General features: G+C 44.1%; 1 protein-coding gene across 1 annotated transcript in view; it reads left to right on the forward strand.

Annotated features, from left to right (window-relative positions):
• The window catches only part of LOC145401024 (protein Wnt-16-like), a 363,501-nt gene extending 340,691 nt beyond the window's left edge, over positions 1–22,810 (forward strand). Inside the window, exons 3-7 of the mRNA XM_080273396.1 lie at positions 18,453–18,609; positions 19,281–19,407; positions 19,910–20,050; positions 20,923–21,174; positions 22,454–22,810. Of these exons, the coding sequence (XP_080129522.1) occupies positions 18,453–18,609; positions 19,281–19,407; positions 19,910–20,050; positions 20,923–21,174; positions 22,454–22,555 (779 nt within the window). The 3' untranslated portion in view covers positions 22,556–22,810. The remainder of the gene's footprint in view (positions 1–18,452; positions 18,610–19,280; positions 19,408–19,909; positions 20,051–20,922; positions 21,175–22,453) is intronic.
• The last annotated feature ends 357 nt before the right edge of the window (positions 22,811–23,167 follow it).

Below are 23,167 nucleotides of genomic sequence, written 5' to 3' on the forward strand. Positions count from 1 at the left end.
TCTCTCTCTCTCTCTCTCTCTCTCTCTCTGACTATGTAATATAAAACTGCTTCACAGATAATCTCTATTTTCACTTGAACAATTTCTTCTCAGTAGTTAAATAATAATAATGATAAATTCCACTATACAAATTCTCTGTCTCTGTCTGTCTGTCTCTCTCTCTCTCTCTCTCTCTCTCTCTCATTTTTTCTCCCTCCGTTCGCCCAACCTGCCATGTCGGATTTATAATTTGTAATGATACGGTCTCGTCTGGCAGCCTGCTCTTGCCCCTCCTTGCTCCTGAGAGAGAGAGAGAGAGAGAGAGAGAGAGAGAGAGAGAGAGAGAGAGAGATGCACAGACAGGCAGAAAGAGGAGGGAGGGGAGAGGGAGGGTGACTGAGACAGACAGACACAGACAGACAAACTAACACAAAAGACAGCCACGAGAGAGAGAGAGAGAGAGAGAGAGAGAGAGAAAATAAAAAGCAGGAAGGGGGAAGTCATGGGGTACTGAGTGAGAGAGCATCCAACATTTTCCTCTCTATTCTCTTCCTTTTCACTGGATATTTTCTGATTTCACCTTAACCTTTTTGGGGACTTTTTTTTTTTTTTTTTTACTTTCCAAACACAGACGATTTTGCTCAGCCCTTTTAGCTCGAGGATGTGCTGTATGTTAAATTCTATCCAGACGATTTTATGCAACTTTAATTCCTGCTGCTCCAGACGATTTCCCCAGAAGGACCTGTGATAAAGTAGGGGTTAATGAAGGCTATACCTAAACCCTGTCCATTGATAAAGTCCATTGTAGGCTGAATAAAATCGTCTGAAAGTAGCAGGAGTGAAGTAAAATTAATCGAAAACAGGGGGTTATGTTATCTTTGTGCCATCACTGGACGATTTCACTATCTCAGGGAAGACTCTTGGAACTGGGGAGGTTAAAAAATAAAGTTCATAAACCTTTCACTTCTTGAACTCCCATTTAAAATGAAAAGTATCGCTTAGTTGTAGCCTGAGTTAAAATTACGTCATCGTAGTGTATAACCAAAGCCCTCTCTTACAAACCAGAACGAGCAGCTGCCCTGGTTATCCCCCGTATCAAAGATTGTATTAGTGCCGAGACACGCTTCTTTGGCAAGCCTCTGAACCCTGTAATGACAACGCAGGCAGATGCGGGAAGCTATGCAAAAAAAAAAAAAAAAAAAAAAAAAAAAGTTACTCCTGATTTCCTTCTTTGGCGGGAGATTTGATTGTGGATGCGATAAACATGAATAAGCCCTGTCCATATCTAAAGTGCAAGGGAAAAGCAGTAGCAGGGAAAAATGACATCTTTAAAAATTCCTTGCAAAAACTCCCGATTTCGCTCCTGGCCGGGAATTTTGACTGCGCTTGCGATAAACAATAAACTCTGTCCTTATCTAAAACGCGGAGAAAAGCAAAAGAAAATCGGTAGCAGAGACAATAACTGGAAAAAAAATCGTTAGACAGTTATGCTTTTTGGCGGGAATTTTGAGAGCGTGTACAATAAACAAGAATAAACTTTGTCCATATCAAAAGCGACGAGCAAGCAGAGGAAATCGCCGTCAAGGAAAAATATCTTTCTAAATTTCTCCTGCTTTCATCCTTGCGTGCGCAGGGGCAGTTTCGCGAGCTGACACTTCACAAAACATGCTTCAGTTATGGCGGCATCCGGGTCCCGATTTGAAGTCTGGCCTTTTTCTCGTCAATAGGTAACTGCGAGCATCTTGTTCCCCGTACGGTCGGTGCTTCTTATATGCTAAGAGGGGAGATGGGGAAGAAGAGAAAGGAGAGAAGGGGGGAGGGGAAGTAGGAAGGGCGTAGAGGGGGAACTGAGGGAGTGGGGAGGAGAAGTGAAGGTTATATTGAGGGAGTAGAGAGGGAGAGAAACAGAGAGGCTGGGCGCTTGTTTCGTCATCTCTATGCTCTCCTTTGCCGAGAAAGAGAGCACTTATTCATCTTTCATTCCACCCTTGATGAGAGAGAGAGAGAGAGAGAATCATATCTTCTCTGTCCTCCTTTTCCGAAAGAGCATGAGCTTGCACATGTTTCCTTCGCTTTCTTTCACTGCGCATGTTCAGTCCAGATTAAACTCTCTGTACTACTACTCTTACATTGGGCACGTTCTGTTCTCTCTTATAGCCAGTCTCCCCCTTTTGGACGGGCACGCAACACCAGATTATCCACAAAACCCTGACCTTTCCAATCATGCTCCCTACTGCAGACGCTAACCTGTATACTTAGTCTTTCATATACGCAATTGATCAACTTCTGCAGCAGTCTTTCTCAGTCCGACTTTCCAAATGCATACGATTTCCAGTCTTTCATTACATAGTGTGACCACCACCATCATCATCATCACCATCATCATCATCATCACCATCATCGTCATCATCATCATCATCATCAGGCAGAGACAAGCACGGAAAAATGAACGGATCTTGAGGTTCTTTCTTGTTTAACGATTTTTTAGAGTTGCAGCCTTTGGGCCTTTGGTTCCTTCTTTATTACATTAACACACACACACACACACACACACACACACACACACACACACACACACACACACACACACACACACACACACACACACACACCTAAAATTACCAAAGCAAAACCAAAAATAAAACTCGACCACCTAACCTTTCTCCATATTAGGTACCTGCCTCCCCTCAGAACCGTCCCTCAAAATTCCCATAATTTACGTACACAGAGAGAGAGAGAGAGAGAGAGAGAGAGAGAGAGATGCCTTCGTCGCTGTAAAACTAATGTGGAACTGATGATTAGGAATGTGAATCTGAGAGAGAGAGAGAGAGAGAGAGAGTCAGACACTGATGCCTTCTCCGCTGTAAAAATAATGTGGAACTGATGATTAGGAATGTGAATCTGAGAGAGAGAGAGAGAGAGGAAGCTATCTCACTTTCCATTTTCCCAAGACTTCCTATCCAGCAGTAAAAGAATGTTATGGTGGCTTCCTTCTCAGTCAAAATGGAGCTTAAAGGAGAAGACAAAAAGGAAAGGAAATAAGTTAAAATGAGAGAAAGTAAAGGAAAGGAAACTCTCTTTGCTGTCACGTTTTTCCTCTCCTTGTCAGTGAAACAAAATCCTCAGGCACGAAAAAGAACGAAAAAAGAACAGGAAAAGGAGAGACAAGAGGAAGCCTGCTCTCACCAGCCTTTCCCTCTCCAAAGCTTTCCTTCTTTGTTCCTTGTGTGAAAAAAAGAGGCGGAAAAAAGACGAGGTGTATAATGGAAAAGAGAGAAAAGGAGAAGCGAATGGAAAAAAGAATCTCTCTCTCTCTCTCTCTCTCTCTCTCTCTCTCTCTCTCTCTCTCTCTCTCTTCTCCTCCTCCTCCTGTATTTACGTCCCATTCTGACACGAACCCAGGTCTAAGTGATGGCCGTGATCTTGACTGCCTCCCTCACGCCCCCCACCCCCTCTCTCTTCCACTCCCTTAACCCCTTCAACGCCGACGAGAAAGCAAATTTCAACGCCGTTTTTATCCTAAGGCTTTTTTCTGTGCTGTCTTGTTCTGCTGTTCTGGCATCTTATATTCATTTACCTTTTTTCAGGTATTTAACTTTCACCTATTTCTAGTTAATTTTGAGGCTTTCCTACCACTTATAGACCAACGTTGATTCTTTTGACAACGCTGTTATTAATGCCATTTGTTCCAGGTAATTTTCGTTTTCATGCTGTCTTGTGGCGGTGTTGTTTTGATGCGTTTTATTTTCCCATCTATGTAAGCCATTTTTTTCTCTTTTGCCAACGCTACCTCTCACGTCAACAATTTATCATTCTTTCTTTCTTGTCTTTTTTTTTTTTTTTTTTTTTACATTGTCCTCCTGTCGCTGTCTTCTGTCACTACCCTGTCATCCTACCTCTTCTGCCATCAGTTTCCTGCCATCTCGTTCTCCCACGCACATTATTTAGCCTTGCACGCCAACGCTTATTTCTCCTGACTTGCAATCGCCTTTTACTGCTGACTTGTCCTACCGTCCTGTCCTGCCATCCTCTTGTCCTGCCACCCCCTTGTCCCGCCATGCCCTTGTCTTGCCATCCTCTTGCCCTGTCATCCTCTTGTCCTGCCATCCCCTTGTCATGTCATCCTCTTGTCTTGCCATCCTCCTGTCCTCCCATCCTCATATCCTCCCATCATCTTATCCTCACGGCTTGTCCTGTCATCCTCTTGTCCTGCCATTGCTGTCCTGCCGCCCTTTAAACCCCTTCAGGCCGTGGACGTCTGTTTTGTTCTTACTGCCGCCAGTCGATTTTATTCAGCTTAGAAAAACATCCAAGGTAGTGCAAGGGTTAGTGAAGGTCATCTAACCCCCCCCCCCTCAGTTAGAAAAGTCTCTCCTCCCTAACCCCTCCAGTCAGAAAAGTCTCTCCTCCCTAACCCCTCCAGTCAGAAAAGTCTCTCCTCCCTAACCCCTCCAGTTAGAAAAGTCTCTCCTCCCTAACCCTCCCCAGTTAGAAAAGTATCTCCTCCCTAACCCCCCCAGTTAGAAAAGTCTCTCCTGTGCTTAATAAAATCGTCTGTAGAGAGCCGGAATTTAATGAAACACTGATGTCATTGTTCTGAAAAGGTTAAAGACAGACGGTTGGAGAGACAGACAAGGAGAAAAGAAGGCAGAGAGAACAATAACAATATAAAAAAAGAGGTAATAATAATGTAAGAGGAGGAGAAGGAGGAGGAGGAGGAGGAGGAAAAATTAGGAAGACGGGACAGAGAAACAAGAAACAGAAGCAGAGAGATAGAGCACAAACAACAAGTAGAGAAAAGAGAGCTAAAGAAACAGGAACGAAGAAAACAGAGAAGAAGTAAAGAGAGCAGAGAGAATTATGAGACAGGAGAAAGCAGATCCAAGCGGCAGAAAAAAGAAAGCGAGTGAGAAAAATGAGAGAAAGGCAGAGTAAAATCAAAAGAGAAGCGACTGAGACAGAGAAAAACAAAGTGACGGAGATAGCAGTTTGACAGGCAGGGGTAGAACAAGCCCAGACACCTGACCAGAGAGAGAGAGAGAGAGAGAGAGAGAGAAGGGGGGGTGAACAAAGCGAAATGGATTTAGAGAGGGGAAGGGAGTGTGTGTGTGTGTGTGTGTGTGTGTGTGTGTGTGTGTGTGTGTGAGAGAGAGAGAGAGAGAGAGAGGTACACCCGCGGCTGTACCTCACGTGCACCTAATTAATATTGTACCCTATGTTTGGACACGCAGATTTCAGCTACAGATTTATCGCGAGTAGTGGCGCAAGGTGTGTGTGTGTGTGTGTGTGTGTGTGTGTGTGTGTGTGTGTGTGTGTGTGTGTGTGTGTGTGTGTTTCTCTGAAGTGTGAAAGCGTCTGCGTGCATGTATGTGGGGAGTAATGGTTCTGGTTGTGTGTGTGTGTGTGTGTGTGTGTGTGTGTGTAATTCACCGGGTCGGTCAGGATCACTTGATGGTCGTGATCGTCAGCTTTTACCCTCCCGGAAGGGAGCTGAGAGCTCATATAGTCCGATCTAAGGGCAAGGCTGTGACCTTCACACACGCACACACCCGTCCCCTTGCTCAAGGGGGACAGTAACCACCCACTTCGTCAGTGAAACTTTTCGCAACCTGAGCGAGGCGCGAACTCCCGTCCACCAGTTGTGTGTGTGTGGTCATCGGCAGCAATGAGGGAAATGAGTTCAACCAGGTATGAGGAAGGGGAAATGAATATAGATAAAGAGAATATGGGACTAATGGGGATAGACTAAAATGAGGAAACAAGAAAGGGCGAGAAAGAACATAAGGGATGGCAGAGATTTACGCAGACCTGGGAAGTAGGGAAGTAGGAGGGGAAGAGGTGCAGGAAGAGAAAAGGGAAGGAGGAGAGGGAAGAATGGGTGAGAGAAACGGGAGAAGAGGGGAAAACACTGAAATCAAACTGACCTTGAAAGAGGGATAGAGAAGGGAAGTAGGGAAGTAGCATGGAGAGAGGAGGGAAGAGAGGGGGGAGTGGCAGGGAGGAAGAAATAAATGGAGAGAGGAGGGAAAGGGGTAGTGGTGAGGTATGTAGTAGGTAGCTAGTGGGAGTGGGGAAGATCGAAAAAGGGGAAAGAAGGGAAAGAGGGAAGGGAGGGTATGAGGTAAGTAGGCGGTGAGGAAAGAGAGGGAGAAGGAAGAGGGGAGAGATAGAAGGGGGGGGGGAGAATCGGCAGGAAGAGGGCTAGTGGTGAGAGAAGAAGTAGGTAGGAGGCGAGGAGAATGGTAGGGGGAAGGGGAGAAGGAAAAGAGAAGAGGGGAGGGTGAGGAGGTAGGTAGGTGGGAGGTGGTGGTTGGGAAGCGTGTTGAGGAATGCGACAATGCCCACCTTTGACAAGATTTACTTCCTCGTTTGCCTCCCCTGCCCTGCCCTGCCGACTGGGTGAACGTCCCTCTTGATTATTTCCCTGCCATTGTTGGTGCTTGGCTTAAAGTTTACCACTGGGGGAAGGAGCTAGAGTCATTCTTAAGGCCTATTAGACTTGTCCTTTTCGTCATCATCATTAGCATTATATCATAATGGCGACGTGGGTGCTTGGCATAAAAGAGAGAGACAGAGTGAGAGAGAGAGAGAGAGGGTGCATAGCTGAAGTTTGAGAGAAAGAAAATCATAGTCTCATTGTCTTTTCAGAGTAATGTCCTTTTCATCATCATCATCATCATCATCATTATTTCTCAGATTGCGACATGTTTGCTGATTCTGTTGGTACAAAAGAATGGGATCATACTCTTTCACAGGCCGTATGAGTGATGTGCTTTTTCATCATCATCATCATCATTATCGGCATATTTCAGGCATAAGAAATTGTTTGCTTATTCTGTCAGTGATGAAGTAATTTCTTAGACGCAAAACAAGGTCTTGTAAACGTAATATATACACTGTCAGAATTAAACGTAGCTTCTGAGACGTAAACAGTTCTTCTTACTCGTAATATTAGGCCATGTCGACGTAAAACATAGCTACTTAGACGTAAAACCAAGATCTAAGACGTTAAATAAAGCATCTTGAGCGTAAAATAAAGCTTCTTAAGGGTACAGTAGCGCTCCTTAGACGTAAAATAATAGTTCTTATCCGTAAAATCAGACCTGGTTGAGTGGGTGGTGGTGAGGTAAGAGGGGTGGTACTTTCGCGTCCTCTACCCGGTGTTCCTCTGTAGTGCTTCGCGTGTGGCCAGTCGTGGTTGATTGTCGTAAGTCAGCACTAAGAGAGAGAGAGAGAGAGAGAGAGAGAGAGAGAGAGAGAGAGAGAGAGGCAGGCAGGCAGGCAGACAGAGGTGTGTGTGTGTGTGTGTGTGTGTGTGTGTGTGTGTGTGTGTGTGTGTGTGTGTGTGTGTGTGTGTGTGTGTGTGTGTGCGTGTGCGCGCAAAACAAGCAAAAGGATATGAGAGACAGACAGACAGACAGACAGAGAAGGTGTGTGTGTGTGTGTGTGTGTGTGTGTGTGTGTGTGTGTGTGTGTGTGTGTGTGTGTGTGTGTGTGTGCGTGCGTGCGTGCGTGCGTGCGCGCGCGCAAAACAAGCAAAAGGATGTGTGAGAGAGAAAGAGAGAGAGAGAGAAATGTAAGAGGGGAAAGTAAATCTAGGATGATCTCTTCCACTCACTAATGGCAGGGGAAGGGGAGAGCAGCAAGATTTTTTTTCCAGTGGGCTTTGAAGGCTCCCAGACGCCCAGTTCCAAGACTCTTATGTTTCACTCTTGCTTTTTCCAGACGATTTTACTCAGCTTGGGAGAGGACCAGGGAGTTCGGAGGGAGAGGGGGGGGTTATGAAGGCTAAATCTGGCTCTTCCCGTTCAGAAAAGACCCTCCTAAGATAAAATTAAGACTTAGTGAAGATGTTAGGAAAATGATAAGAAAAAGATAAGGAAAAGATATAACATGCCACAGAATGTCAACCCCTCATGGATTAATTTCACGTATTTATACATTAGTATTATCTCACACGTGATTTATAACTATGTAAATTGTTAAACATCTTCAGTAGGCTATTTAGGCCCGTATTCTAGTCAGGTAAGGAATCTCCCTAACACCTCTTCCTTAGCGATTTATTTTTGGATATGGCAAGTTAATATCCTTTTGCCCGCTATCTAGGCAAAGTATGGCGATATTAGAATGATTTATGTAACAAGGAGAAAGACAGTAAGGGGTAATAAGCAAAATAAATCGCATGGGAAAAAGTGTTAGGGGGGCTTGCTTAACCGAAAAGAATACAAGACTGTGACATACTTAAATCCTCTCTTGTTACGTCAATACATGTGGTAAATTACACTTACATCAATGAAAATATAAACGCGAAAAATAACTCATCAAAATTCCTGTTTTTTTTTTTCTTCACTTTTATGATCTCGCGAAAATAAAAATAAAATACTAAAAATAAATCCCCATGATTATAAGCGCAAAACAAATCATCATAATTCATTATTTTTTTTTTTACTTCATGATGTCGCGAGAATTCAAAACACACACACACACACACACACACACACACACACACACACACACACACACACACACACACACACACACACACACACACACAGGCAAAATATCCAGTGTTTGAAGAAGAGCTGCAAAAAAATTCGTCAGCGATTGAGCTTTCACATTCGGCTGACCTTTTGAAGAATAAACACCTGCTCAGTATTCTCTCTCTCTCTCTCTCTCTCTCTCTCTCTCTCTCTCACTACTACTACTCTGGAGGGGTTGGATACAGCCTTCAGTGATTCCTTATGCTAGATGTCTCTCCTGTGTTGAGTAAAATCGTCTGGGAAAGGATAAAGAGCAGCAGAAGGAAGAGGAGGAAGAAGAAGAAGGGGAGGAAGAGGAACAAGAGGGGGAGGAAAAGGAGGAAGAGGAAGAGGACGAGAAGGTGGTGGAAGAGGGGCTATAGGAGGAAGAAATTGGACGAATCTGAATAAAATCGTCTGGTGGCAGCAAGAACGAAATCAAAACAACTTCCTTTAAGGGGAGTAATTAACCTTTTTTTTTTTTTTCGAAATAGGTAAACATACACGAAGGACGTTTTTTTTTTTTTCGAATGTTTAAACATATTAGAAGGACGAACTGTATGAGGGGAAGATTGAGGGGAATGACGGAGAGGGAAGGAGAGAAGTAAATCAGGGGAAGAAGGAAGAGGAAAGGGGAAGAGGGATACAAAGATGACAGAAAGAATGAGAGAAGGATGAAAGAGAGGGACAAAGGAAGACTATTCAAGGGAGGAATGAGGAGATGACGGAGAATGGAGGAGGAGGAGGAGGAGGAGGAGGAAGGGGGGGGGACAAACACACTAGACTGGAGAAAGATGACGGAAAGTGAGGAAGAAGAAAGAGAAGGAAAGGGAAAGAAACGCATTGGACAGGGGAATGAGGAGGATGATGGAGACTAAGGGAAGGAAACAGACGGAAGGAGGAAAGAGGATGAGAATGAAGGAGGAAAAACAGATGGATGAAAGGAGGAGGAGGAGGATGAAGGAGAGAAAACACAGACGGGAGAGGGAAAAGGAGGAGGAGGAGCAGGAGGAGAAGAAGGATGACTGAGAGTGAGAGAGACACATGACTTAATCTCCACCCCCTGTTGCTGTCACCTCACACAAAGTTATGGCGTGTGGAGGAGATGTATTTTTGGAGTGGATCTTTTGGAGGTAATATTTGTAGATACTGAAAGATAGGGGAAATATTTGGAAGAGACAGACAGACAGATAGGCTGAGGTGGGTGGTATTTGTAGGTGTTGAGACAGGGATGATATCTGGAGATGTGGAGGGAGAGTGATAATCTTTGGAGGTGATGTTAATATGTAATTTTGAAAATATGAACCAGCAGAATGGAATTTTTTGTAGATACATGGAGAGAGAGAGAGAGAGAGAGTATAGGGTTGTGTGAAATATGCAAGACATGCTGGGCTCCTGGCTTTCATTATCAGCAAAACAGACTCTCTCGCATTTATACTCCTTTCCGAACATCGCTCCTCCATTACGATGAAATTCCTCAACGCGAAAAGGCTGAAATTCCGCCAAGAGGAGGGGGAGGAAGAGAGAAGGTAGGCAAAAGGAGGAGGAGAGGGAGGAGGAGGGAGAGGTATACGACGTGGGGAGAGAGGAGAAAGAAGAATGACTGAAGGAAGGAATGAGGAGGAGGAACAGAAGGAGATGAGAAGGATGGAGAGAAGAAAGAAAGGAAAGAGAAGGGAAAAAGAAAGGACGAAAAGAGGAAGGAAGAGTAAGAGGAGTATGAAAATCAGAATAAGAATAATGATGATGATGATGATGATGATGATCAGGAGGAGGAAGAGGCCGATGACGATGATAAAAGACAGCCAGAGAGCTAAAGTGGACTTGAAACCAACCATCACAGGTCTTCATCCCATATATATGAACAAAAGAGCGAAGTTGGAACAGGAAAATCTGGGACAGCCGCGAGGACAAACTTTTCCAAACACAAAAATGCGACAACATCTCACCCAGTCTCTGCTCCGACACAGATCTCAATATTGCTGAGGGATGCGGAGACGGGGAGGCTGAGAGGGAGGTCTGGGTCGCGTTAGAATTTTGCTGAGTGAAAGTGAGACTCTGTGTGAAATGCTTTCGTTCTCCTTTCGCTTTTCGGGTGGGAGGCCATTATGCTGAATATTGTCGGTACCAAAACCACTATTATATAGGTAAATATCTAAAATATTCCCGTGCATCTTAGGAAATGGAATGAGATAGAACAGTAATATTTCGACAGCCATCAGGGATAAGTTTTTCAAATGCAGAAATGACACAACACGTCTCTGCAATTTTACTCCAGGGCAGTTTTCGGTATTAATGGAAGGTGCAGACGGGGACTAAGAGGCTGAGAGGAATGTGTAGGCTACGTCTAAATATTGCACTCTGAGGTGGACAGAAGCCTGGAAATGAGAGTGAGTGTGAAATGTGATAATTTTGCTTTTTTGTGTTTCATGGGGATGACTCTCTCTCTCTCTCTCTCTCTCTCTCTCTCTCAGTAATAGAGACAGACAGACAGACAGACAGGGTGGGTTGGTTCCTACATATCAACACCAAACTCCTCAGTCACTCAACATACCTTCATCCCTTGCACTAACCCGACCCACCAGGCGAAGTTTGCGAGAGGGAGAGGCATTACCCTTTACCATCAATCTCTCCTAATGACCCTTTGCCGTCTGTGTCCTCTAATTAACCCCAGACCACGGTAATTAAGGTCCCATCATCACTTAGGAGAGCGCCTGGTTCTACGTAACTTGGTGCCCGCGCCTTGTAATCTGCCATCAACGCGCTGGATGGATGTGGGGTGGAGTTTGACGGGGTGTGAGGTTACGGCAGGTTGGGTTGGGTTGAGTTGGGTTGGCTGGGCTGGGCTGGGTTGGGTTGGGTTGGGTTGGCTGGGCTGGGCTGGGTTAGGTTAGGTTATATTGGGTTGGTTTAAGTTAGGCTGGGTAGGGTAGGGTAGGGTAGGTCGGATTGGGTTGGGTTGGGTAGGTTAGGTTAGGTTAGGATGGGTTACGTTACGTTACATTACGTTAGGTAGGGTTCGATTAGCTTAGGACAGGGTAGGGTAAGGTAGGATTGAGCAGGGTCGGGTAGGAAACTGTAGGGTAGGGTAGGAAAGGGTAGTGTAGGATAGGGTTGGGTAGGGTAGGGTTGGGTAGGGTAGAGTTGGGTAAGATAGGGTTGGGTAGGATAGGGTAGGGTAGGGTAGGTAGGGTAGGGTAGGGTAGGTAGGAAAGGGTAGGTATGGTAGGGTGGGCTACTTTAGATTAGGCTTGGTTAGAATACGTTAGGTGTGAGGCAGGGTAAGACAGAAGGCGAGGCAGGGGCAGGAAGATAGTGAAATAAGATGGATACTGAATGACAGGGTGAGGCAGAGTGTGGTGAGGTGTATGTGGTGGTATAGTGGAGTTTTAGGTAAGGTGTGAACTATGATGAATGACAAGGTACTGTGACATAGTGAGGTAGGGTATAGTGCTGTGTATTTGGCAAGGGGAAGCACTGGGGAATTGACAGGGGGGACGTAAATGGCAGGGAAAGGCAGAGATTCGGTCATAATTAACTATTCCTCCTTGTAATCACCTTCCTCCTCACCTTTCATTATAGACGGGTAGTTAGCTGGCTCCGATGAGGGTACGGATTGACAAACGGGGAGCCTGAAGGACGTGCTCCGTGTGTGTGTGTGTGTGTGTGTGTGTGTGTGTGTGTGTGTGTGTGTGTGTGTGTTTTACGTAAAAGAATATGTGGTGGACTAAGAATACTCTGTGTGTGGTAGTGTGTGAGGTAGGGTATGGTGGTGTGTGAGGTAGTGGTGTGTGAGGGAGGGTGTGGTGCTGTACGTGGTGGAGTGTGAGGTGAGATATGGTAGAGTGTAAGTTATAGGGATAAGCGGAGTAAGGTGCAAGACGAGGCAAAGAGAAAGACAGAGTGGGTGATACACGATGAGAGGAGTACATGTTGTGGGTGTAGTGGAATGTGAGCTGGGTTTGTTTGAATGTGTGAGGAATGTGAGGCAGAGAGAGGCAGGGTGAGGCAGGAAGATGCAGAGGATAAGACAGAGACTGAGACAGGGTAAGGCAGAGAGTTCACTGATGCAGCAACAAGTAGAGAGTGATGCAAGGGGAGGCAGAGGGTGAGCAGAAAGAGGATGTGAGAGAGGCAGGGATTGTAAGGGGGGGAAGGCAGGGGCAGGCAGACAGGGGCATAGGGAGAGGCGGGAGGGGCAGGGTGAGAGAGACCGGCAAAGGATGAGGCAGAGGAGCAGGGAGGGAGAGGCAGGGAATGAGGCAGAGGGGAAGGCTGGGAGAGGCAGGAAATGAGGCAGAGAGTTAGGCAGCGATAGAAAGGGAAAGGGAGAAAGTGAGTCAAGGACAGACAAAGAGTCAGGAAGAGGAGAAGGCAGAGAGAGGCAAAAAATAAGGCAGTGTGAGGCAGAGGAATTGGCAGTATGAGGAGAGGGTGAGGCAGGAGAGGCAGAGGGTGAGGCAGGAGAGGCACTAAGCAATTAACAAGGAGGGTGTGAATGGCTCCCGTCTTGAGTGGACTAAAAGCATGAGAGGGAGGCGGCATGGATTAATCGCTGCTGGGTGAGAGAGAGAGAGAGAGAGAGAGAGAGAGAGAGAGAGAGAGAGAGAGTGTGTGTGTGTGTGTGTGTGTGTGTGTGTGTGTGTGTGTGTGTGTGTGTGTGTGTGTGTGAGACTGCAAGCGTGTGGGTGTGCATCTGTGTATGTGTATCTGTGTCTTGTGTCTGTCAGTCTGTCTCTCAGCCTGCACGAATGAGAGATCCCAGCCCCGATAGCTTAATTTCCGTGTCTGTTATACACACCTCCTTCGCTGTTTGATTTCACAATACCCGCGTGTTTTGTTAATGTGTTCCTGTATCTAAATGCGAAATGTCTTGGAAAATTTACGCTCCATTCCCTGTCCTCTCACCAAATAACTTTTAATATATGACTGGGAAACAAAGAATTTTTTTATTTTCTTGGAGTTATCATTATATCTCGAAACATTGCTTAAATTCTTATATGTTTTTCCACGACAATTTTTGATATTTGACTGGGACGCAAAATTGCAATTCTCACTTGTTTCTTCAAATTATTGATAAATTGGTAAATACTCGTAATCCTTATGCTTACACTCTCTCTCTCTCTCTCTCTCTCTCTCTCTCTCTCTCCTTTTGTCTGTCTGTCTGCCTGTCTCCTCGGCTGGCTGTCTATCTGTGCTTTGTGTGTGTGTGTGTGTGTGTGTGTGTGTGTGTGTGTGTGTGTGTGTGAGAGAGAGAGAGAGAGAGAGAGAGAGATGGGGAGGGAGTAGGGGGAGGGAGAGGAGGAAGCGGAGGGAGAGAAGAATATGAGAGAACAGAAAATAATGAAACGATAATGAAGAGAAACACTGCGATCATTCATTCATTCATACATTTTCATATTCAGATGTATTTATCTCCTAACATATTCATTCATTTTTTAATTTATTTATCTAGCTACACATATCTTTATTTGATTTGTTTGAACAGGCCCTTCTTATCTGTCCATCCGTGTTGAAGATTCCCGCTGTCTTGTTTTGATTGGAAAAACTTGCAACAACAGCATGCACACTGTTTTTATAATTTCTCTTGTTTTCTTATCTTTTTCTTTTGTTTTATCTTCCTTTGTTCTCCCTTATCTCTTGCAAGTTGTTCTGGGGGAAGTTATATTATGTTTATCAGATTCACGGCAGGCGGGTAGAGAGAAAGAGAGAGAGAGAGAGAGAGAGAATGAAACTCGGTAAAAGAATAGTGCAAAAAGAACTTCAGAATCTCATTACGACTCACTATCAGCTGAATAAAATCGTTGGGCCCGATCATGAGAGGGTTAAGCAATAAGATACACACACACACACACACACACACACACACACACACACACACACAAAGTGACTCGTATCCTCAACATATATCCTTGCTTCACTCAGCATCCAGCGTGACTTTACATGCATAATATATTTTGTTAGCGATGATGACTGACTTTACGCGCATTATGCTGACTAGTGCTTTCCCAACACTCATTTTTATATTTCCATTAACGTACAGGTGCGAAAATAAACCTCACTACGCACCAACTTTCCACTCAAATATAAATAATAAATTCAATCGTTCCTTGCTCGCTGCCAAGAGAGACTGATTTATTTTTACCTGCGATCAGACAAAAGTATCTAATTCTATATAAGCATTTGTTCCTACATTGATATTCGATTTTCATGAACACTATTTAATTTTATTTAAGCCTCTTATCCTTAAAATCTTAGCCTACACCATTTTGTCCATCAAAACAAATGATCCAACACAATGAGTAGATGTATGTAAATAGAGCCACGCATTACACAAACATCATATGTATGTAAACCAACACGTGCAACAACTGATGTAGTAAACAAAATCCACGTGCTACATGAACAGCTGATATGTACACAATACCCACATTCATTAATTCATTCATGTAGGTGATACGTAAACAGCTGATGTGTAAACAGTACCCACATACATTCATTCATTTATGCATCTTGGTGCAACAGAAACTGTTGATATCGTGTAAACAGTACCCCCATTCATTCATCCATTCATTTATTCATCAAGGCCCTGCGTTGTAAAAACTGCCTTCAATCATGCATTCATCCACATGCAAACTATGTATCAAAATAAATAAACATCACCACGTAGGTCACTGGTCTGTATGGCACTCAAATATTTTGTCCTCTTGAGAATGTTTGGGATAAATCTGAAATGATACCCAGCCACCAACAAAGGACCTATCGACCGAGCAATGGGAGAGAGAAAGAGTGAATGAAGAGAGAGAGGAGGGATAAGGGAGAGGAGGGGAGAGGGGCGAGAGAAGGGTAGACGGAGAAGAAAAACGAGAGAAAGGGAGGAGGATGGGAAGGTTAAGGCATTACCCCAAGAAAGGGAGAAGGGGTGTTGGGGAGGGAAGTGGGGTATGGGTGAAGGAGGAGGCACAGAAGGGAAGGGAAAGAAGTAGAAGGGGAGAGAGAGAGAGAGAGAGAGAGAGAGGCCACCCCACGCTTCGTAATTAGGGTCAGATCCCGCTACCCAGGGGCGCTAATCCTATTAAACCCGACAGTGTAGCTACGGGGGCGATCCGATTGTATGTTAGGCCTTTTTTGTGGAGTGTGGTGTTTTTTTTTTTTTCTTTAGTTACCCCTCCTCCATTTTCTTTATTTTAATTATCCTTTTCATTTTTATTTATTCTGTATTTTTTACTCACGTGAAGGTATGTGGCATATAGGAGGTAGATATAGAGACAGATGTAGAGATAGATATAGACATAGACAGATATAGATAGATACACAGACGGATGCACACACACACACACACACACACACACACACACACACACACACACACACACACACAGGACTGCTGGGCCTCAGAGAACGGACTATTTCGTCTAATGAATAATTCTGAATTACGTCGTCATACTGAAAGGATTAGGCTGTTTTTCTCCCTTGTCCTTATGTCCGTTATTCATTTTTCATTCTTCACTTTTATTTTATCATTTTCCTTCCACTTCATTGTTAGTCGTTTGGTCATTCCTCCTTTCCTAATAAATTTCTCTCTCTCTCTCTCTCTCTCTCTCTCTCTCTCTCTCTCTCTCTCATTTGATTGTATGCTAATATTCAGTGCTTTGTCTTCTTTATGCTTCTCTAACATGGTCGAAAACAATGACCTGAGAGAGAGAGAGAGAGAGAGAGAGAGAGAGAGAGAGAGTGTGTGTGTGTGTGTGTGTGTGTGTGTGTGTGTGTGTGTGTGTGTGAGAGTGTGAGAGAGAGAGAGAGTGTGTGTGTGTGTGTGAGAGAGAGAGAGAGAGTAAACAGAGGGTGCACGCAAGGGTAGGCCTGTGACGAGGTGACGTTGGCACAAAGGAGGGCTGGGGCGGCTGAGTGACGGGTGAGGGGCGTCGGGGGAGAGAAAGAGAGAGAGAGAGAGAGTCAGAGAGAACAAGGAAGAAAGGGAGATCAAGGCAATGAGTAAGATCAGAACCCAAAGAAGCATCCCAGAAGGCAATTAACCTGTTTATACGTGCTTTTAAATCATCTGAACTCACCTTAAACAAGCTGAAATATCCACAGCGTAAATTAGAGTGAATGTAAACTTAATAATTACAAGAGTGAGGAGCAGCGTAGTAGAATAATAATGCGATAATGGTTTGTACATAAATCCCATAGGCAGCTTATACCGTTGGGAGTTGGTGGGTCTCGGGTTTGGGATGTGTGGAGCGAAGGGATGTGTGTATGAGGGGGTGTGAGGGAGTGAGTGTAGATAGATGTGGAGGGTAGTGGTGTTGTGGGTTTGGTTAGGTTAGGGTATGGTAGGGTAGGGTAAAGGCAGGTTAATTTAGGTTAGAATATGGTAGGAAATGTTCGGTAAGGATAGGGTTAGTTTATTTAGGTTAGATTAGGTTAGGTTAAGTTAGGTTTGTGTTATATTGGGGCTGCAAAGGTATGTAATAGATGGCCGGGCTGTGGTATGTATGTAGGGATGGAAGGGAGGGTATTTGGAGGTGTAGCTGGACATTTATATAGACAGACAGGCAAAAAGACAGACAGATAAATAGATAGACAGATAGATGGATATATATATAGATAAACAGGTGGATGAAACGACGGTTAGAAGTGTATCCTGGGGAATGTTTAGGTGTTTTCCTTGTTAGTCACACTTATGTTTGTGGCTGACCTCTTACCTGTTGACTTCTGACCGGGCTTGTTGGATGACGCCCCGACACAAATGAAATTCTCCTCGCCGTCAGCTTCTTCCTCTTTCCTTTCCTTCCTTTCCATCTGGTGGTGGCAATCCCCTTTTATTTTGGACTCCCTCCTTGTTAGCCAGTCTCGGTTCTGCATGGGTATGGACGAATATTTATTAGCACTGAGATCATACAAAGCTATCTTCTGGCATGGTAAGTGTATCTATTTGCTATCAGAGTAGGAGCATGCTCTCTGATTTACTGTATTGAATGTTTAGCAGTATAGCAAACTGATGTGATTTTAGCCATTTTACACATAATATTAGGTAGAGCTATATAGGCTGATATTCTATATTCAGTTCAAGAAAGTTCATGCGTTATGTGCATTATTTGGTCACCATATATTTTTTTTACTGATTTTCCCTGTCTCCTCTCTCTCTCTCTCTTTACAAGACCCTCCTCACTTCCTGTATGCGTATCCTTGTCATTCTTTCCCTCTGTCTCACTGCCCCATCCTGTCTCACTACGTCATTCGCCCTGGTCACCTGCCCTACCTGCCTCACACATGCACATCTAGATCCTACCTCATGCCTACCTTTGTCCCCCTCATGTCGAAATATATACTTACACTACCTTACTCTCCCTTCCCTAATCCCCACCTCACACTCACCAACTCTTCCTCACCCTTGCCTCATATTCATCCCAAGTTCTCTCACCTTGGTCTCACCCAGATCTTAGCCATCCTTGCCTCACATTCATTCCTAGCTCTCGTCACCTTTGCCTTACACCTGTCCCTCGCCTCTCATCTCACCAGTGACCACTCCCCTCATCCACTCTCATTTCTTCTCTACCAACATTCATTATTCCCTCCATTTCCACACTCCCTCACCCCATCCTCATCTCTGTAATTCTCCCCACTTTGTCCTCATCTCTCCACCCCTCTCATCACTTCATTCTCCCCTAACCACCTGGAAGCAAGGAGAACTGCCTTCGTCTACGGCCATGATCTCATTAGGGGTAGTACACACACACACACACACACACACACACACACACACACACACACACACACACACACACACACACACACACACACACACACACACACACACACACACACACACACACCTCTCTCTCTCTCTCCTTAGCTACTTCCTCCCCTCCAATCCCCATCCCCTCTCTAATTCCCCCCACCTTGTCCTCATTTCTCCACATGTTCTCATCAGTCTTTTTTTTCCACCAGGGAGCAAAGAGACTGCCTTCATCTACGCTGTGACGTCAGCGGGGGTGGTGCATGCCGTCACCCAAGCCTGCTCCTCCGGCAACCTCACGGACTGCTCCTGCGACATGAGCAAGCAGGGACTCTCCACGCCCGAAGGTTGGAAGTGGGGCGGCTGTAGGTACGTGATATATAGCCTTATTTACCTGGCTGGATCCCTATTGATAGTATACTGGGAGTGGCTGAGAGGGTTTGGTCATAATAGAGAGGATGTGGATATAGGATCCAGGATGATGGTAATGGAGAGGGATGCCTTCAAGTGGTCAGCTCCACTGCCTGGTTATAAAAGCGTCCCTCAGCTCCCTCCGTATCCCCCAAAAAGAGTGTGGTAGACTGTGGGGGAGGAGCGACTTCAACCTGCAGTCCACCGGGTTCACGTCCAGATAAATCTAGGGCTACAACAACACTATGATGATGATGAAGATGATAATGATGATGTATATGAAAGTGTATATGTTTTGTCTAATTACTTAATGGTTGAAATATGGTACACAAAGAAGTTAGCCTTATACAAGGATTTAAAAGTTGACGAAGTTGAATAATATGAAGCACTACTGCAGCTTAGCTGACAATATAAAAAGTAGGGTAAAGATTCATGAGAATCTTATGAAGTATTAATTCACTGTGCTTATAATAACATCTATTATCATATTATGTATACTTGTATATTAAACAGGTAGCCATGTATGAAAGAGACTTAGATAAACAGAGTGATGTAGAAAAACAGCTACACACACACACACACACACACACACACACACACAACTTTCTCTCACCTCTGTCCCTCCTCAGTGACAACCTGAGATTCGGAGTGCAGTTCGCCCGCCAGTTCGTGGACGCGCCAGAGAAGGAGAGACACAAGAAGTTCAAGAGAAGACGAAACCTAATGAACCTGCACAACAACGAGGCAGGCAGGGAGGTGAGACAGGACTGGCAGGGAGTTGAGGCAGGTCTGGCAGGGAGGTGAGGCAGGGATGGCAAGTGGTGAGGTTGGACCTGCTGGGAGGTGAGGTAGGGACGGCAGGGGTAGAGGTGGAAGAATGATCGTCTGGAAAGGAAAACCAAAATGAAGGACATCTGCCTTAGCTGAAATGCTGACTCAGACCGTTTTGGGAGAAAATTATCTAGGAAAACAAATAACTGGAACTGATGATAGATTCTTTCACTGGTGCGTGAATTCTTAGACTTTGAAAAATATATATATAATCTTGAAAAGGCAAATGGAATAGACGATAAATGCTTTTGACGGAAATAAGGATTCTTTGATTAGACTCTTCAAGATTATCTGTTTGTTTCTCTGTCTATCTCTATGTATCTGTCCATCTGTCCATCCACCTTCCTATCCGTTCATCCATCCAACTATCTATCAGTACCTTCATCCATGTCCTTACCTGCATCTCACCACCACCATCCCCACACAGGCTGTAGCGAGGCTGATGAAGATGCAGTGCAGATGCCACGGTGTTTCCGGTTCCTGCGAACTGAAGACTTGCTGGCGCTCCATCCCCGGCTTCCCTGTAGTGGGCGATTACCTCAAGCAGAAGTACAGAACTGCTCTCAGGGTAAGGCCTAGGAGGAGATGTGAAGAGGAAGAATATGTAATAAGGATGGATGGATAATTGCTCACACACTGGGAAGAGGACGATAAATGAACACACACACACACACACACACACACACACACACACACACACACACACACACACACACACACACACACACACACACACACACACACACACACACACACACACACACACACACACACACACTAACTACATCTTTTCGATATCACTTGTCACTAGCACCATATTCTAGTTTTAAACCCTTACTACAGCACGAGAACTTTGATGAGATGGAAATTTTGCTCCTAGTGAAATGGATGGAGTATAATTCCGAAAAAAAAAACTATAGTATTATTAAACCACTGCAGTACCAACGCAATAGTTGGTTTTATAATGTTTGTCTTGATGTTCATGTTTGTATTAGATTTTGTGCAGAAATATAATTAACTGAATCTATAAAGCATTTTATATATACTTTCCAGTGAAGCATATTTAAAAAAAAGAGGTTTGATATAGTTGTTTGAATTTTCTATAGAATATTATACAGAGTTAGTAATAATCTGTTTTGGATACAACTACATTAGCCATATGATTACCAAGCAATGTTAGTTTTGAAATACTAAAGCAAAAGTATAATGGTTGTGGTTACTATATCTATCTATAGCCAGACGCCATAATCCCGTGAGGGGTGGCCGTTTATCTTATAAGTTAGGTGTTTTACGAGGAGGAGCACAAACTTTCCGCCAACCTACTTGTCGACACGTGGGGAAATTTGGTTACTGATGTGGTTATTTATAGTTTCCAAGAGTAACGCTGTCTAGGTATAATTAACAAAGAAGACACCCACTAACCCACATCCACCATTGCAGTACAAGCGCAAGAAGAGAGGTGGCGGGCGGGGGAGGGACTTGTCGCGTCGCAGGAGGAAGCGTCGTGGTCGTCGCAAGCGTCGTTTCCTGGCCGGCAAGGACGAGCTGGTGCACATCCACAAGTCGCCCAACTACTGCGTCCGTAACCTGAAGAAGGGCATCCTGGGCACACAAGGACGCTACTGCAACAAGACGTCCGTGGGAGCTGACTCGTGCGACCTGCTGTGTTGTGGCCGAGGCTATAACACTCAAGTGAGCCCACTAACCCTTCCAGCAGTGCCCCGAAACTATCACTGGGAAGATAAAATTCGGCTTCTAGAGGTGTCCTGAAATCTTAATAGCCACAGGGGCAAAAGCTCAAACTACAGAGCTGAGAATACACTCACAGATAGATAGACAGATAGATAGATAGACAGATAGATAGGTAAATAGATAGATATAGACTTTTTTCCTGCACTGAGAGCACCGACTTATCGTCGTAGTCTTGTCTTTTCAGTTATTCTGCAAACTTATCAGGGAGACGTACTAATTAGTAACCCGGTAATGTATGATTTATGGCAGTAAATTCAATATCTAGGAAAAGAATTCAGTATGTGATAGCAAGGACAAAGTATGGTCCCTGATGTGGGCTTCGGAAAAGTCTACGGGAACTGAGCGCTTTGTTTCCGAAATATCTTGGTGCGCGAAGACAGCCTTGGCCTACGTAGTTCTCCCACACCTGTCTGAGAAAGTTCGGCAGCCAGCAGGCACGAAAATGAAAATCTAATATGATAAATGAGTGAGAGGGTTACTGAACACTAATATTCCTTCATGAAGACCTCTTGAAACTTCCACACACTACTTTTCACCTCTTTTACAGATATCTCTCTCATCTAAGACTGCACCAAGGTACTTAATACCTGCAGAGGCTTGGAGGTTTTCCGTTGGTGGATAATATGAGACATCAATAGAAAGTCGTCCCCTGTGGTTACGTTAAACTCACTAGTTCAGTTCTACATCACCAACACATCACACTATTATTATTATTATTATTATTATTATTATTATTATTATTATTACTACTGCTACTACTTACTATCTATCTATCTATTGCCAGACGCCATAATCCCGTAAGGGGTGGCCATTTGACTTTGAGTTATTTGTTTTACGAGGAGGGGCACTAACCCTCCACCAACCCACTTGTTGACACGTAGGGAGCACGTATGGTTTGGTAATATGGTTACCACCCAGCGTTGTAAATGGTTTCTTGGCTTACAGGAAACCATTTGGCTTGTCACTCAATGTAAAGCCACCTGTAAAGGAAAGAAAAACAATAAGAAGTGACAGGAAAGATGGGAGATATAGGAAGAGAGGAGGGCAGGCACAGAAAAAGAATGATAAAGGCTAACGAAGAAGTAGGCAGCACTACATCAAGTGAGTGGATGATGGTCGCCACAACCTACCACTACTACTATTACTGCTATTACTACTACTATTATTACTGTTATTATTTATTATTATTACCACTTCTTACCTGTGACCGTGATTACAGGTGGTGCGTTACGTCAAGCGATGCCACTGCAGGTTCGTCTGGTGCTGCCACGTCAAGTGCAAGACCTGCGTCACCAACGTTGACGTCCACACCTGCAAGTAGACCCCAAGATACTCCTTCAAGTCGTCAATATACTGTCCAACGCAGAAATAAAATAGAAATAAAATACCCCGATCATGTATGCCTTGGGGTTGTCCTGGAACTAAAAACAATAGTCATGCAGTAGCTAGAACTAAATGATTAATATACAATGGATGTGAATGAAATATACAGACAGTCCTCATAGTAAGTCATGGATGTGTTCAAAATGTTACAAATGCTTCCTTACATTTGGTACAGCACGTAGACAAATTGTTTTTCTTTTACTTAACATGCACTTACATATATAAAAAAAAAAAGAAAAATCACGAGGACTTACTGTACCATGATACATAATATATAATGCTAGGTAGCTTAAAATTATACAAAATATACAGAGGCAATGACAAAGCAGAAAGGCTGATGTATAATTGCCAATGTATACAATTATTGCGTTGCAAAAGAAATGATAAACCTAAAAACGTAGACATATTATTCCCAACACAAATTCGAATGTAAACTTTTTTTATTGTATGTTTTGTATGTTTATCACGAAAACGTACAAAAAAAATAGTATTTTGTAAACAAAAAGGCCTACATTTTTAATAATATTTAAATGCTTATAATGAAAGAAAA

Source organism: Coenobita brevimanus, chromosome 54 (assembly GCF_032717465.1).
Source record: "Coenobita brevimanus isolate Jiangsu-jjx chromosome 54, ASM3271746v2, whole genome shotgun sequence".
NCBI lineage: Eukaryota > Metazoa > Arthropoda > Malacostraca > Decapoda > Coenobitidae > Coenobita > Coenobita brevimanus.